The sequence below is a fragment of the Saccostrea cucullata genome, unplaced genomic scaffold, assembly GCF_032062105.1.
Source record: "Saccostrea cucullata isolate Sc308-1 unplaced genomic scaffold, CSIRO_AGI_Scuc_v1 ctg266, whole genome shotgun sequence".
NCBI lineage: Eukaryota > Metazoa > Mollusca > Bivalvia > Ostreida > Ostreidae > Saccostrea > Saccostrea cuccullata.
This window is the reverse complement of record NW_026935351.1, coordinates 99,507-116,612: the sequence shown is the minus strand read 5'-3', so window position 1 is coordinate 116,612 and position 17,106 is coordinate 99,507. Positions and strand designations below refer to the sequence as shown.

General features: G+C 35.0%; 2 protein-coding genes across 3 annotated transcripts; one reads left to right on the top strand and one right to left on the bottom strand.

Moving 5' to 3' along the window:
• Positions 1–4,519: 4,519 nt before the first annotated feature.
• LOC134242534 (uncharacterized) lies at positions 4,520–11,278 on the top strand. 2 transcript variants are annotated; one of them, XM_062724637.1, is made up of 4 exons: positions 4,520–4,611; positions 8,922–9,038; positions 10,416–10,497; positions 10,817–11,278. In XM_062724637.1, the coding sequence occupies exons 1-4, from the start codon at positions 4,554–4,556 to the stop codon at positions 10,995–10,997; spliced, it is 438 nt and encodes a 145-aa protein (XP_062580621.1). In that variant the 5' UTR covers positions 4,520–4,553; the 3' UTR covers positions 10,998–11,278. The 2 variants fall into 2 exon arrangements, with proteins under 2 accessions (XP_062580621.1, XP_062580623.1); XM_062724639.1 differs by having other exon boundaries at positions 10,797–10,899.
• Positions 11,279–12,190: 912 nt separating this feature from the next.
• Positions 12,191–15,209, bottom strand: LOC134242533 (cilia- and flagella-associated protein 68-like). Its single transcript, XM_062724636.1, has 3 exons — positions 14,952–15,209; positions 13,439–13,526; positions 12,191–12,825 (listed from the first exon to the last, which is right to left on the bottom strand). Exons 1-3 carry the CDS (start codon positions 15,171–15,173, stop codon positions 12,677–12,679), a joined length of 459 nt encoding a protein of 152 aa, XP_062580620.1. The 5' UTR covers positions 15,174–15,209; the 3' UTR covers positions 12,191–12,676.
• Between the last annotated feature and the right edge of the window lie 1,897 nt (positions 15,210–17,106).

Sequence of the window (17,106 nt, the reverse complement as noted above, 5' to 3'; positions counted from 1 at the left end):
CATCAAAAATTGCAAGAAAATAACCATATAAATAATCTTAATATTTTACGACAATATCCTGAAGGTCCAGGTTACTACAGACTGGCACAAAATTCTATTTCAAAAGATGAGTGCAACTATAAAATTGTATAAGGGAATATTGATGAAATCACTTTTTTATAACGCATGCACTACACAATAATAAAGACATCATACATTCAGTTTGTAACTTTTTAAGCCCCCGTAATCGAAGATTCGCGGACATATAGTTTTTGCCATGTCCGTCCGTCTGTCTATCTGTCCGCAAAAACTTAAGCTTTGCAAAGAAAAACTTTTGGTTGGTTAGAGTAATGGATTTAATTTATCATGAGTATGTTTCTTGCAACAAGATCTTTCTTTGTGTACCAAGATTTAAGACATCGTGACATTGACCTTGCAGTTTGACCCAGTATTGCAAATTTTTACTAAATTTTGAACATGATCATAATTTTTGAACGGTTGGCGCCAGGGTTTTCATGCTTAAACTTGATATTTTTGGTACTTAAGACTCCTTCTATACAATGAAATATATGAGATAATGAACAGTATTTAAGCTCAAAAGTCCGTACATCAAAACAAAATTGTAGCAGAGCAAACAAGAACCTCCAAAACATCAGAGGTGGGATCAGGTACCATGGATGAGTCAGCATCCCCTGTCGACTGGTCACACCCACCGTGTGCTCCTCGTCATGATCGGGAAATAAGGGAAAATCTGTCGTCAATTCAGTATGTATATAATGGACTAACAATTAGTATGAAAACGTCAGTCAGCATTTGATACAATGATAAATTTTATTTGCTGACAAGATCGTTGTATCGTTGTATCGACCATACAACTTACGAAACATTGATGAATTTAACGAGACTGTTGATATTTTTGTTTCATCAACTTGTTTGTCAATAATTGACCTCATTTAGAAATTGTACAAACAAATGGCATCGGAAGCAAATTGGAGGGGAGGGGGGTAATTCAAAGAGGAAAAAATCAAACCAGAAAAAAACTTGCAAAGAAAAAAAAAGAAAAGAAATATTTGACCATTGTTAAATTCTGAAAATCTTATTTCCGTGGAAGGTTGGGGTTGGGGGTTTCTGTACCAATTTTAACCCCAAACACTACCATTTACCATTCTTTGACTAAACTGCAACGTACCTGTTGAAAGTGGGGGTGCGGGGCTAAACCTACGCCCCAATCTCAATGTCTATATTATGTCTACCATTGCCCCCCCCCCCCCCTCCCGTTTCCGACTCCTATGCATACGTAGATCATACTCTCACGTATCGAATCAACTGAGAGATATAAACTCCGTATGCAGGTGATGAAGGTATATCGATGCATAAGTAAGGGAAGTTGATTATTGAAAAGTTCAAGTCATCACATTTATCATATATATGTTCTAGTAGCTTGTTAGATTGCCATCAACATATTTTTCAAGTAATATATCCAAATATGAAACAGATGCACGTGTCAGAATCTGTGGTATCTTTATCTCAAGTTCACTGGGATATATCCACATAAGAATAGAAATTACCATTGTAAATTGACACATGTGACAGTACGTCGTCGATATAACTTAATGTCGAGTTGAAGGCCACGGCACGTGTTTTCTGTTTTTCGCGCATAAGATTTTAGACAAAATCTGCTTCATTTGAATACAAAAATAGATCTGCTAATAACGGAGCGAAATTAGTATCTTTGAGAATTCCCGTAAGCATCGGAAGCAAATTGAAAGTGGGATGGGGGGGGGCTAATTAAAAAAGGGGGGGGGGGCTAAAGCAACAAAAAATAGACAAACCCAATTTTCCATGCCTATATTATGCACATCCTTGCAAAAAAAAGGGGGGGGAAGGAGTAAGCCCCCCCTAACCCCCCCCGGTTTTGACGCCTATGATTCCTATAGATTGTTGGAAGAACTGGTCTCCAAAAACAACATAGATATTGTCAATCAAATATTTTTACCCTTGACCCTGATCCTGGAATTCAACAATTAAAAAAAAACTTTTTTAACCTTGGCAATAACTTTTGAACAGTTTGTACTATGATTGTCTTATTCCACATGTGTATTTTTTGTTGCAAGAACACCTCTTAGGTATCAAATATGCTAACAATTTGACCTTGACTATAGGCTAGTTTTTAACAACTTTCAATTTTTGACTATAACTTTTGAATGATTAGCGCCTTGGTTTTTGATTCATAATTTTATGTTACACATATGTCTCTTGTGAAAAGACCTTCTCTTTTGTACCAATAATTTTGACCAAGTTGACCTTGAAATTTGACCTATTTTTGAAGAACTTTAATATCAATATAATGCTTTTCATCACTTTTGTCGTACCTTTTGAACAGTTAGTGCTAGGGTTTTCGTATTTTATATTTGCGTTTCTTTTGACAATACCTTCCATTGACACCATTATTTTTACAATTAGACAATGACCTTGGAAATTGACCCAATTTAAAACCTTGAACTTTAGAATGATTGGTGCTAAGGTTGTCTAATTCCTTGTGACAAGTCCTTTCTGTAGATACTGTTATGGTTTATCTTTTGACTTACGAGTTTGAGTTGCATTTAAGAAAGCTACTAGTACAATCATTCAAAAAAGAAGAGAGAAAAAAAACAACAACAAACAAACAACAAAAAAACATATCAGTGCCAGTCATTGAAATGTTACGTAACACCTTTCAAGAGACTGTAGAGTATGAGTTTTTTAAAAAGGTTAGTGTCGGGGCACAGAAAGGACTGCTCCGTTTCTTTCAGGGAAAAAATATCCCCAACTTTTGTTCCAAGAAGAGTCTTTTGATCTTAATTAATGTCACATTCCGTGTCTCTTTTTTGGGGGGGGGGGGTGGGGGGTGGGAGGGGGGGGGGTCGAAAAGAGAGAGGACCTCTGCCCATCCACAGTCCCTTAAAATTTTGTTGGTTTGGACGGTAATGTATTTATTTTTTAAATTGTTTGGTCTCCTTATCTTTTTTAGACAACTTTTCAAAAATAATTTCCTGGCTACCTCTTACCTTTAACCCAACGCGTTATAGAACGTGTAGGGTCTATGTCAGTCACTATAATTCATCAACGTCCTGCCATAAATTTTGTAGCATTTTAAGATAACAAGAGGCCCATGGGCCACATCGCTCACATGAGCACTAAGGGTAGGAAAAGGTAGAAAATGGCTTTTTATTGTAAAGTTTACATCCCAAAGTAGTCCCATGACTAATCATGGATTTGCTATTTTTTAGAAAATGATTTTTAAAAAATTTTCCTATATATATCTTTAAAAACTTTGGTCGGTCATTTTGGCCCCGCCCTACCCCGTGGGGTCATGATTTGAACAAATTTGAATCTACACTACCTGAGCATGCTTCCATATAAATATGATGAATTATGGCTTTGTCATTCTTGAGAAGAAGATGTTTAAAAGAATTTTCCTATATATTTCTATGTAAAACTTTGGTCGGCCATTTTGGCCCCGCCCAACCCCTGGGGGTCATGATTTGAAGAAACTTGAATCTACACTACCTGAGCATGCTTCTTATAAATGTGAAATTATGGCTTTGTCATTCTTGAGAAGAAGATTTTTAAAGAATTTTCCTATATATTTCTATGAAAAACTTTGGTCGGCCATTGTGGCTCCGCCCTACCCCCGGGGGACATGATTTGAACAGATTTGAATCTACACTACCTGAGGATGTTTCCCCATACGTTTCATCTTTCCTGGCACAGTGGTTCTTGAGAAGAAGATTTTCAAATCATACCACCAAATTTTCACTAATTCTCAATTATCTCCCCTTGAATGAGGGCGTGGCCCTTCATTTGAATAAACTTTTTTCACCCAAGGATGCTTTGTGGCAAGTTTGGTTGAAATTGGCCAACTTCTTCAGAAGAAGTAAAATGTGAAAAGTTTACGTTTAGACAGACAGACGGACAGCTAGACGGACGGACGGACGCCGGACAAAATGTGATCAGAAAAGCTCACTTGAGCCTTCGGCTCAGGTGAGCTAAAAATGTAATTCATTCACGGAAGAATCAATTTAAAGTTGTTTAGAAACTATTAAAATGTTTGAAGTGTAGAAAAAAAGAAGAAACGTGAAACCTTTTCGATATGTATAGAACCGGGATTTGGGGTTAGGATGGGGTAGGGTTTTTTTTTTAACGTTTATTACATTGTTACATGACGTCGAATCCCACAACCCTTCTTCTTATTTTCTCATCAATTTATTCTCAAACTCGATATACGTCCCCAGTTTTCTAATTAACAAGAAAACCTAGATCCACCTCGCTTGCAAACTATGCACTAACTATATACCGGTATGGCTGACGCCCCCCTTTTGGATATATTTTGTCACGTAGATAAGTAGAAAATGAGTAGCAAATGAATAAGTAAATGACATAAGTAATTGAATACAAACACATTTCAGTTATTTATAAAGAATGTGTCATACATGATATGAAACCATATCATGATAAGTGGAAGCTAGCTATGTAATCTGTGAACTTTGATTATGTGTAGGTACACATTATTTTATTGGACTGAATCTACCTGAATGATTCAATCTCCTTGTTATGTGCCTACTACACTTATAGTAATGTTCTTTGGAAAAGGTAAGTTTGCAGAATCACTTACATTCTTCCCGTGCATTTTTTTTTTTAAACTATAATTACATTAAGATACATTTTTTCCCTCAAGGTACACCTTAGATGCAGGTTTATACATGTATAATTATGATTTTTCAGATGTCTCACAATGTAACTGCTATTCTGACATGAGAAACCCAAACAATTATTGTTAATTTATAAACCCCCTCCCCCTTTTCCATACCTTCGCCCATGGTTCTCCATATCTAGGCCATTCTGGGTTTACAATTACCCTGGTATATTATATATTGGGAGACATCTCTCTCTCTCTCTCTCTCTCTCTGAGGAAGGAAAATACCCATACTTCATCATGCATATAAAATTAATGTCATTCTTATACGCGTATATACAGTGTTTGAACTCGGTTCTTGATTATACAATAATGTACATATGTACTTCTTTTGAAGAAGTCAACGCGAAAAAAAAACACTTGTTCTTAACGATTTTAAACGGATTCCTTATTTGCTATTTTCAATGATCCAAGTATAGTTCATAAATTATACACCCCCCTCCCATGAATTCATTATTTATTTGCGTAAATGACTGGCATTAACAAAAATAACTTTCATCTCTTTGTCCTATTTTTTTATCTTTGCTATCCACAACATAACTATTTTTTCATCAACCCATGTATCAAATATTCAAGGTAAGTGACATGTGTACATTTACTGTGAGAATGATTAAATAAGAACCCTGCTAAGCAGACTTTGCGATTAGTGCTGTACGTGGTATTTCGGATTTCAGTTTAATTTGATTTATCTGGTGATTTGAAAGAAATATACGGAGATATGTAACGAACAGTATTCATGCTCAAAATCCCATAAAACAATACAAAATTGGAGCAGAGCAAACAAGGACCTCCAAAACATCAGAGCTGGGATCAGGTGCCATGGAGGAATGAGCATCCCCTACCGATCTGTCACACCCGCCTTGTGCTCCTTGTCATGATAGGGAAATACCGGAATATCCGCCGTCAATTCAGTGTATAAACAAGCTAATTCAGAGAATTCGTGTCCCCCGCTTAGGGAAAAAGTCGGCTCCCCCTGACTGAATTTGTAGAATTATTAAATGTATACATGAATACTGAAGGAAATAAAATACATGTATGTCAATATGCATATAAAGATTTGATTGCTTATTCTTTATTATGTGTATAGAAGATTTTTTTATATGGAATATTTATCACACTGTAATGATGATTTTATAACCTCATAAATTTTTCATTTCACATGCTGAATACTATCATTTTAGTAAAAAAAAAAAGTATTCAAAAAAAAAAAAAAAGGTTCGACCGAGATTCGATCCCGGGACCTCTCACATTTGAAGCGAGAGACATAACCACTAACGTGCGTGTCATGAATTTAAAAATAATTGGTTTAATTTGCGATTAGTTGGCGAATTACGAGGAAAAGATATAAGCGGCAATAATGGGTACTCTACTTCCTGTTTATCGAAGGCCATGGACGGGGTTTATTTTTAGCCCAAAAGTAAGTCGAGATGGACTTGTTTCAAATGAAAAATATATCTCATGTTAATTGAATGAACATTGCAGAGATACATATAGAAATTATTTCAAATAAACTTATATTTTGGATGTGACAAACAAAAATGTGGTATTTTTCGGCAATAATGGGTACTGTGACGTTAGACCACGGAGTTGCTTTACATGGCGTCGCTTTACACGGAGTGAAGTATATGCAGAACTGAAGTCACATACATGTATATATTCATGTTTTCATGTTCGGTATTCTCAAAATTTTACACAATCCATGGTGTTTGATTTATTTAGCCTTTATTAAACAGTTATAATAGATGTAATAAGAACATAAAGTCCGCCGAGAACCTGTTTTATACGCAATAACTCTCCTCATGCCCCTGCGCTAAAAATAGCGACATGTAATACTATAAATACTAATAAAACAAACGGGGCGGGGCACTTTGAGAGGGGCGAGAGACGTCCTAGGGAGTTTTGGTATAAAATTACATTGCATAAGCTCAAAATCTTCTTGAAATATCGCCCGGAAATGATAGTGTTACACACAGACAGAATGTATAAATTTACGACCTTGAACTTTGACCTTTTGACCTCAAAATCAATAGGGGTCTTCTTTAGGCCACAGGGTGTTGTTATGTAAAATTCCATTGCGATAGCTCAAATGGTTCTAGAGATATCGTGTGGAAACGAAACTTTTTTAACAGACAGAATTTGCTTATTTATGACCTTGACCTTTGACCTTTTGACCTCAAAATCAATAGGGGTCTTCTTTAGTCCATAGGGAGTTGCTATGCTAAATTTCATTGCAAAAGCTCAAAGGGTTCTCGAGATATCGTGTGGAAACGAAAGCGTTACAGACAGAGAGTAAGACGAACGGACGGACGGACGGACAAACCCAAATTAATATCCCCCACTTTTCAAGCGGGGGACAATAATGGACTACCAATCAGAAAAACGTCAGTCAACATATATTGACTTCATGAATTATGATAAATTGTACTTACTGACAAGGTCATTGTATAGACCACAGAACTTACGAAATGATGACTTAAAAGCACAGGAACCTGATGTTACTTATTTTTCATTTAATAACAAGACAAGATGTGTTTGTGAAACACTATGCGCTCGGCGGCAACAAAGTTCGAGAAAGCTATTTTAGGAAATAGGTCACAGTCAAGGTCACAAGGTCATTGACCTTGATGTCATCTGAAAGAACTTGATTAGTGGAGTTTGCATACCAAATATGAAATCTCTATCTCTCATGGTTCAAAAGTTATGGTGAGGGTTCAAAAAAGATATTTTTAACATATAGGTAACATTTACAGCATGTGAAGGATGAAAACCCTAACCCGAACAGTTCAATAGTTATGACCAAGGTAAAAGTTTTTGAAAAATAGGTCAATCTCCAAGGTGAAGGTCAAAGGGTCAAAGTTCCTGGTATCCAATGAAAGGTCTTCTCACAAGGATTACATATGTGAAGTATAAAAGCCCCAGTCCTTACCATTCAAAAGTCATGGTCAAGGTTAAAGTTTTTTCATAAGTACGGAAATCTCCAAGGTCAAGGTCAAAAGGTCAAAGGTATTGGTATCCAATGAAAGGTCTTGCCACAAAAAATACACATGTGGAATATGAAAGTCCTAGTATCTACCGTTCAAAAGTAGTGACCAAGATCAAAGTTTTTGAAAAGTAGGTCAAACTCCAAGATCAAGGTCAAAGGGTCAAAGTTCTTGGTATCCAATGGAAGCCCTAGCCCTTACCGTTCAAAAGTTATGATCAAGGCTAAAGTTTTTTCATAAGTACGGAAATTTCCAAGGTCAAGGTCAAAGTTGTTGGTATCCAATGAAAGGTCTTGCCACAAAAAATACATATGTGAAATATAAAAGTTTTTTCGTAAGTTTGTGAAAGACTCTCCTGCAGGGTGCTTCACATGTGTAATCCTTGTGGCTAGACCTTTCAAAGGATACCAAAAACTTTGACCTCTTGACCTTGACCTTCTGAGATTTCTGTACTTATGGAAAAACTTTAACCTTTACCATTTCTTTTGAACGGTAAGGGCTAGGGCTTTCATACTTCACGTATGTAATCCTTGTGAGAAGGCCTTTGACTTGATTTCAAGATCTTTGACACTTTGACCTTAACCTTGGAGTTTGACCTTCTTTTTAAAACCCTTAATCTTGGCCATAACTTTTGAACGGTAAGGGTTACGACTTTCATATCTCACATATGTAATACTTGCAACAAGACCTTTCTTAAGAAAGCAACAACTTTGACTTTTGACCTTGGAGTTTGACTACCTTTCAAACACTTATCCCTCATAATAATTTTTGAACAGATGGTGCTAGGGCTTTCATACGGCACAATCGTTTTTCTTGTGAGAAGACCCTACTTTAGGTCTATATATTTAATTTGCATTTAAGAAAAGTTTAATTTTCACTATGTTGCCATATGGGGGCATCAGTTTTTCACAAACACATCTTGTTCCTTATAAGTTTAGATTGAGAAGAGATAGTATTTTCATACTTTTGACATGTGCATTATCTTGCTATGTATGAATTCTGGCCCCTTGACCTTCACGATTGACTTTATTTTTCAAAGAAATAAACTTCGATGATAATTTCTAAATGACGTAATTTAGGGCGTTCATATTTGACAAAATATGCCATAAAAAATGGCATCTCACCCACAAAGACACCGAAAGCGGGGGACCACAATTCCTTGAATTTGCTTGTTGTATTTTAAAAATACTTCTAATGAATAAAAGTTGTGTACATTTATTTTATAGGAAATCCCCCTGACACCACCAGTATTGTTCCAACAACAGAGAAAATCTCAAATCAAACTCTTACCGATGGAGGGGGATCTGAAAATAAGTTCGAAACTTTTGTAGAACATGAAATAGGTGAACTCTCTCTCTCTCTCTTCTTTCTTTCTCTCTCTGCTTAGCTTTCCATGGACAGGTTCAGCAAAAGGCTCTATTTATTTTCAAATATAAAATCACATTCTTTTAAAATAAAGGACTTGGACTCGGGTTATGAACGACCCTCCCCCTCCTTTTATGAGAAGACGTTTCACTTTCAGCAAAATTAAATTATTATAATTATTTGTGACATGACCCGGCGAGTTTTCCTTTGAAGTCAAGCATACTGTAACTGCGATACAGAACACTTTTTGTGGGCGTTTCTTATGCAAATGAGCAGAAACTGTACTGTCTCAAAATATCAACGATACAGTACGGTTTATTTTTAGCGATGACGGAAAGCTGTATCCGTATGTACAGACATACCAATCGTTCAATTCGCCATAGAACTCTTAGTATTTACTCAAAAATTGAGGTGAATTAAAAATAAAATTTTACAACGTAAAGGTATTATTGGATTCAACATTTTAAAAAGGAGTGGGGCAGTTCACAAATTATTACCCCCCCCCCAAAAAAAAAAAACGGAAAATCGTATTCCATGGGGGTAGACTTATAATCAACCAACACCTATGTGCGTCAATTTGTTACTTGTTGTTGAAATAAAAACCGTATGTATACAAGTTTAGAAAAAAAAAAATTTAAGAAAGCGAAAAAGAAAAAAAACTCAAAGTTAGGATGGGGGCAGCAGTGAGTGCTGTATCCCCGTTTGGTTACTCTACATTTTAATGAAAACGTGAAGATAAAATACCCCCCCCCCTTTTCCTTTCATCTGCTTATTTCAATTTTGTATATGACGACCGGTGGAGGACATTGTCGGACATTTCTCTCAGAATCTACGATCTCCCGAAGCATTTTTGTTTCAAAAATATTCCCACATGATTCTCATATATCAAAATGTTTTGCATTAAATCGTAGCTTAAACTAATAAAAAAAAAATGTCAGCGAGAGCTGCACAGAGAAAAAAAAACCTGCGCAATCAAATCCAAATAAAATTTTTGGAAAACAGATTAATTTATGCATCCCTTAAATAATTTTAAAATGATAGATACCTGCACGTCCATCTCACTCGGCATTTCAGTTGAGAATGCTTAAAATGGGATACTAAATCAACTTTCTGCAAAATCATCTGATTGGTTGGGAGGTATACACCCAAATACGCATGTAAATTAGTGAGGTCCTTGGAAAGGTCATGTCACAAGTCATTTAGAATACTCGTTTCTTACTGTATCAGAGATACAGGGCGGGGCCCGGCTCGAGCTATCGCTCTCGCCTCAAGCCCCGCCCTGTATCTCTGATACAGTAAGAAACTCGTACTCTAAATAATACTTACAATGTATATTGGATTGTTCTTTTTATTAGGTGGCATTGTTGGTTTGATTTTCGGACTGCTGTTCTCAGCTGCTCTGATTCTGGCTGCATGGATAACTTACCGACGACATAGGTATAGTCAAGATCTCGTAATAGTAAAACTAGACAAAGGTATTCAACCAATGAATCACGACATTTAACGTGGAATGATAAAATGAAGGATGTCTATTTTGTGATCTTAATGCGCATCATAATTCCCACAAAAGTAAATGTACTGTATTCTATTTCATTGTTTAAAATGTAAATTGAACACGGTATGCGAAAGAATGTTCATAATAGTTGACTAAAATCTGAAAGAGCACTTTATAACATTTAAAAAAAAACAGAAAAAAAAACAGTGATTACCTTTTACTATATCCCTTGATTCCACAGATATAAATTATTATTTCAAGAGCAAGAAACGAGGAATATCGGCGAGATATGGAGGTGTTCTTGAAGTCGAAGAGAAATGCTGGGGTGTATAGGGACACCACGGTCGACACTCCGCCCATAGTAAGACACAAGGACGCGGTGTATGACTCGTTACGAGAACAAGGAAATCTATACGAACACGACTCCGAGGAGGAATTTTGACGAGTTGACATTAATCAATACTCAATATAATTAAGGTTGTAAAGTTATTTTGTGCAAAAACAAATTTATGTAATTTCTGAGATGTATGTAAATATTTTGTTTTAAATACTCGGTACAAATTAATTTAAACTTTTTACGAGACAAAGATCGAAGCCTTTAAGGCAGTGAGAATGCGGAGCACATACATACACCCTCGCACATCAATTTTCATTGTTTATATCAAAAGAATACTTGAAGTTTGACTGGCTATATTTAATGTTATTAATCATGTAATCTCACAATACTTTTGAGGAAATATTTTCTCTATATGTTTAGCATGATACATTGCAAAAATTATGCATGTGCTTTCTTTAAAATGTCTTAAAATGTCTTTTGTATAACTCCTTTTGTGTTTTCATTTATATTTGCAATAAAATAATTCATGATCAATCAAATGTATTTTTTGAATGGTCGTAAATATATCGGGAACATTAATGAATGCAACATCTACTTGATAATGTAGCCTCTCTGTAAATTTACATCCCGACTTAAAAAGTGGGAGGATATATAGTGATCTGGATGTCCGACTGTCCGTCTGTCTGTCCGTCCGTTTGTCACGCTTTGGTAAATTCAATGAGACTTTCACAGAATCTTTGTTACATAGTGACATCCTATTTTACCTTTTGATGGATACATATTTCGAGTTTCCCATAGCAAAACAAGGACACTCCAAAAGTAAAACATGGACACGGCTATTATACTCATATAGGAGGCGAGGGTATCATTCAGTGATCTCAGTACATTTAGTCAAAAAAATGTTTCGTATCTTTTGCTGCAGATCTGTAGATCTCTGGTCTGAAAAAGAAACGGGATGGACGAAAAAGATAGAAAGTTTCAGATGCAGTTATCGTAGCTTGACCTCAAAGTCCAAAACATCATTAGGCTTAAAAGATGGTCTTCCTGAACTATATAGAAGTTTCTCTTCCCCGGAATACTCCACTATTTGTGAATGGAGATATTTCTTGTACTATCATCAATATAATAAACTGATTGGTGATTTCACCTTTCAAACAGTTTGAATTACAATGTATACTTCAAAGTAATGTTTACCTCGACCTCGTTCCAGGTTAGATCAGAGTTATTAAACCTATTGCAAGCAGAAGGAAGGTTCAGTACATGCATCTCGTTGTCTTTTTCAAATAAGAGTCAAAATATATTTTTCCAAAATTTTATTCTGTCTTATAACAAATAAATAGAAATGTAAAAAAAAGATATGCTACATAAACCTATTATATGCATTTCATATGAAATAAATCCAGCAAGTTATAGCAAATGCAAAATTGAGCAGAAAACATTACAGAGCTAAGTACAGGTACAGGTATAATTCAACCACCAAGAAATTATGCAGAATTTGTAAGTAAAAAATATAATACTGAAGCAGACACAGGCTCTGAGCACAGTTATATAATACTGGAGTAATACTGTAATGAAAAATGAAAAATATATAAATATTCTCATAAAATATAGATGAAAATAATTACAAAATATATATTTTCTATAAAGAAAGGTGAAGAGTAAGGAAAATCTTCTTTCACAACACTGCATATCTCAATATATTTTATCTTTCGTGATGTGTACTTTTTAAATTTAATCAATATTTGAAAATGAAATATGACTTCTATTCTAATGGATAACATTGACTAGCTGGTTGGATCTTTCAGGGGCTGTCGGCGGATCTTAGGATCTACGTAGGCGGCGCGGGTAGTAGTTTCCCAGCTGTTATAGACAGACTTCAGTTTAGGATTGTCTATCTCAGGTTGATGACCAGGAAATGCATGAGAATGTCTCTCTGTAAATTAAATAGAGTCAGACTCTGATTGAATAGGCTTCAAACATATAATTTATCTGAAAAATTAAACAATCTATAAAATATAAATTAAATCAATCAATTTATGTCTGTGTGGCGAAAAATTTGGTTATGGAAAGGTACTTTTCTTTATTTCAGCGAGAGAAAAAATTATTAAAATTCATCACTGCTGTAAAAGATATTATTGATTTTTTTAGAAGCTCTTCTGAACTGATGCTGAAAAAAATTCATGGTTGTCTTATACAATAATTAGATATAATGATGTAGGCCATACATGTAGATATTTCATTTTTCTGACCAAAATTTTACGCTTGGTTTTTCTGTATTATTATTAAAAAGGATTTTGGTTAATATAGCAAATTAAATAACTTAAAACTCTTTTGATCAAAACTTCAAATTAAGAAACACTGGGGGAAATCTTGCTCAAATAATAGAAATGAACTATTACTAGAGGCCAGTATACTAGTATATTACCTGAGGGACTTGGCTTTAATAAAATAGCATATACAGCACAAACATTGTTACAATTCATATTAAGCTATCTGAGCAAAATCTCCAATCTCAACTCTGAATATAAGTTTACTGTAATCGATACCTTTCAAATGAATTAACTCTTTAGGAACTTCATACGGTGGTGATTTATTATAGCTGACACCATAACTTGATTCGAAGTAATGTTCATTCTGAAAAAAATTAATGCAATGATATATACATGTACATGTACATTGTAAAATACAAAAACAGTTGGGATGTTACATGTATACCTTTACCCCAAACAAATCACACGAAATTCAATAGTTTTTAGGCCTAAGCATTTTATTGTCATTGGCGTCGGAAGCAAATTGAAAGTGGGGGGCTAAGTGTAAGAAAAAAATTTTTGTACCTCCAAAAAAAACCTGATGCAAAAAAAAAAAAAAAAAAAAAAAAAAGGAAATGTCTATTTCCCAAACACGAAAATCCTATTTCGTGGGGGGGGGGGGGGGGGGGGGGGGGGCAAGGTTAACTCCTATACCAAAAATTTTCTTCCAAACATTAACACTTTTACCAATTTTAACCTATACTAAGACGTATCTGTGGAAAGTGGGGGGGCTTAACTTACGAAGATATGTTCAATGTCTATACTAAGTATATATTTGGAAAAAAAGTGGGGGTGCTAAGCCCCCCTAGCCCCCCCGGTTCCGACGCCTTTGATTGTACAATTTCAAAGTCAAATACACGTATGTTTATCTTATCAGACCCCCCCCCCTTGATTTACTAGTATCTCCCGCAAAAGTCTGTGAGCTGAGTATTCCACACTTTCAGCGTCTGTAAACTTATGTAAACGATATTTATGGCACGCCAAATTCACAAAAATGAGATAATCATAGTTTCACAATCAATTAACTAGGTTTATCGGTGGTAAACTATAGTTTACAAATCGTAAACTATAGTTAACAACGTTAATCTATATTTCACATCTGTAAACCATTGTTAACGCGATAACCTATGTTTCACAACCGTAAACTATACTTAACACCGAAAACAATTATTTGCGATTGCAAAACATAGATTATCTGATAAATACAGTTTCACGATTTGTAAACTATAGTTTACAAACCGTTAACTGTAGTTAACGATCTGATAAATATAGTTTCACAATTTGTGAAACTATGATTAACAACTCTTAACTATAGTTTACGATTGTAAACTATAGTTTACAAACGTGAATCTATGTTTATCAACAAAATCTATTGTTAACGCTTATTACAGACAGATTAACTTAGATTATCATTCGTAAACTATAGTTAACAACCGTTAAATACAGTTTTACAGATGAAAACTATACTTAACGAATCGTTAACTATAGTTTACGGTTTGTAAACTATAGTTTACAGTCGATAAACCTAGTTTATCAATTGTGAAACTAGGTTTATCTCATTTTTGTGAATTTGGCGTGCCATAGATATTCATATACTAGGCCTAATTTACTGATATAATATGATTATGAATGACCGATCACTTCGAACTGTGCATGCAGCCGGGGGGGGGGGGGGGGTTTTAAAACGTCCCATAGAAGATGTTAAATATATTATTTGAAAAGAGCTATGGGTAAATTAAATTATACATACCTGGCCTGGGTTCCGTTTAGCCTGTTTTTCTATATCGATATCGAATCTTTGCTCATTCCAGTTTCCGATTAAAGTGTCGTTTGAGTACGAGTTTTCTTTATTTGTACATCTCCAGCCAAATTGGTTGAATTTACTGGCTTCTGTGCTGTGGGTCCAAACTTCGCCTAGACCGCTAGCTCTTACCATAGCACGAAAAGGGGGGTCTGTCTCCGTCACCGACATCTTTGCAAAATGTAAACAATACTCTGACGTAGCGTCTTTCGTTGCTATAACGAGGTCATGACCTTAAACCATGTGACATTTTACAGTACAAAGAAAGATAACTCTAAAATAAACCCAGCGACAGTTTTGCGATTTGACGCATTTTGTGCGGATCCAGTTGTTTTATCTGGGAACGTAGATGAATATCCAATTTATTAAAAAAAAATCCAAATCAGAAATTTTTAATTGACTTTAAAAAATTAAAACGATTAATCCAAACCACTTTCCTTCAAATGTTTTTTTTTTGGGGGGGGGGGTCGATATTAGGTCTAAAAGTTGGGTCTTTGAGAAAAATATATTGATTGCTCATGATCCTTTCTTATATTAACTGATAGCTGCAAATCTATCTGCTGCTAGAAATATAGAAATTCTCGCACTGTTGGGGAGAATTTCTCCACTTTCCTGCATCAGTCAATTAACAACCTTTCACTCCCTAATTCTAGGCACATTATTTAACTAATCTATATATTTTATCCATCCCCCAACCCTTTATATAGTCGTCTTTACAAGTGATAAACTTGCTTGATTAAAATTATATGCTAGATTGCTGGAAATTCACATCAATCGAGTTTATTGCCTGAAGAAACATTATAAATGGTTGGGAGGTGGATAAAATATACACGTTGGCTGCAGAAGGTATCTAGAATTAGGGAATGAAAGGTAGCTGATTGACCAATGCTAGAAAGTGAAGAAGTTGTCCCCAAAAGTGCGCAAAAAATATTGCCGTAAATTGCACCTTTTTGCATTACGGGATCTGTAGCGGTATGGTCAAAGTCAAATATATAAAACCATAATGCCATAGATCTGCACCTATTAATTAACTGATTAATAACGACTTTCACATTCTGAAATACATGTATTTGAAATCTGAACATTATTATACAAAGTACTTTTCCGGCATGGTTGTTACCCCTGCACCCCCAAGTTTCTCATATATGGACAGGCAATTTACGAAATTTAAGAATTTATTTCTCTTTAAATTATTATGAAAGTATGATGAAACTCACTTGGACAAAGGTGGGGAAAAATACCCATAGATAGAAAAGAGTGGAAATCGGATCTCATATCCTATATGTACCTACGGATACAACAATGACTATTTTTACAGGTAGGTAGGATAATTCTATATTTTTTTAAAAACAATAAATCGTGCTAAGTGTAAATGTATTAATATTATGCAACTTATTTCAATCTGTACAGCGACCATCAGAACTTCAAAGCGGAACAAAGATCTGATTTTAATCAGATTGGCAATTATTTAATTGTCCCATTTGTGTTATAAAATTAATTACTAAACTTTTCCAAATAGCTTATTTTTTATATTCTAGTATGAACATTTATCAAAAAAGAAATGTGTAAAATACACAGTTTTAATTTTAAAAAATAATACATGTGTAGCTGCACATGTGTCCCTGGTAGCTGAAGATATGATTTAGACATACGATTTCGTTTTTTTTCTGATTATAAAAAAACTTCGAGATAATATAGCACATCTATACATAAGTTTTAAAACATCTTTCCATGTCTAAAATAAGTAACCGACGCAATATGATGGGTGCTTGCGGCTGCAAGAAAATTATATAGGCCCCGATCTGGCATATTAGAAATTAGGTCACATAGTAACTGCATACAAATAGTAGTAACGTTTACGTTGGTACACCTCAGCTTGCATTTCATTGGCTGAAAACCTTGTCGAAGAGAAAAAGGCGTGGCTATAATGTTCCGTCGAAGGCCGACAATGTGCTTCCATATACTTTTCAACAACATAAAGTGTCCCTGCATGCAACAATGGCATTAGTAAAAGAACGTGAATGCTTATTATTTACTGTAATGTGCATAAGTTGCTTTTAAGAGATCTGACAAGCAAAATGACGATGATGCTTCATTGAGGGTA

Excerpts from the sequence above, each read along its gene's own strand:
- LOC134242533 (XM_062724636.1), bottom strand. The coding sequence starts at position 15,173 with ATGTCGGTGACGGAGACAGACCCCCCTTTTCGTGCTATGGTAAGAGCT. Across the intron at positions 13,527-14,951 it reads CTAAACGGAACCCAGGCCAG|AATGAACATTACTTCGAATC; the intron begins GTATGTATAATT and ends AATTTTTTTCAG. Across the intron at positions 12,826-13,438 it reads AGAGTTAATTCATTTGAAAG|AGAGACATTCTCATGCATTT; the intron begins GTATCGATTACA and ends TTTAATTTACAG.
- LOC134242534 (XM_062724637.1), top strand. The coding sequence starts at position 4,554 with ATGATTCAATCTCCTTGTTATGTGCCTACTACACTTATAGTAATGTTC. Across the intron at positions 9,039-10,415 it reads TTTTGTAGAACATGAAATAG|GTGGCATTGTTGGTTTGATT; the intron begins GTGAACTCTCTC and ends TCTTTTTATTAG. Across the intron at positions 10,498-10,816 it reads ATAACTTACCGACGACATAG|AGCAAGAAACGAGGAATATC; the intron begins GTATAGTCAAGA and ends TATTATTTCAAG.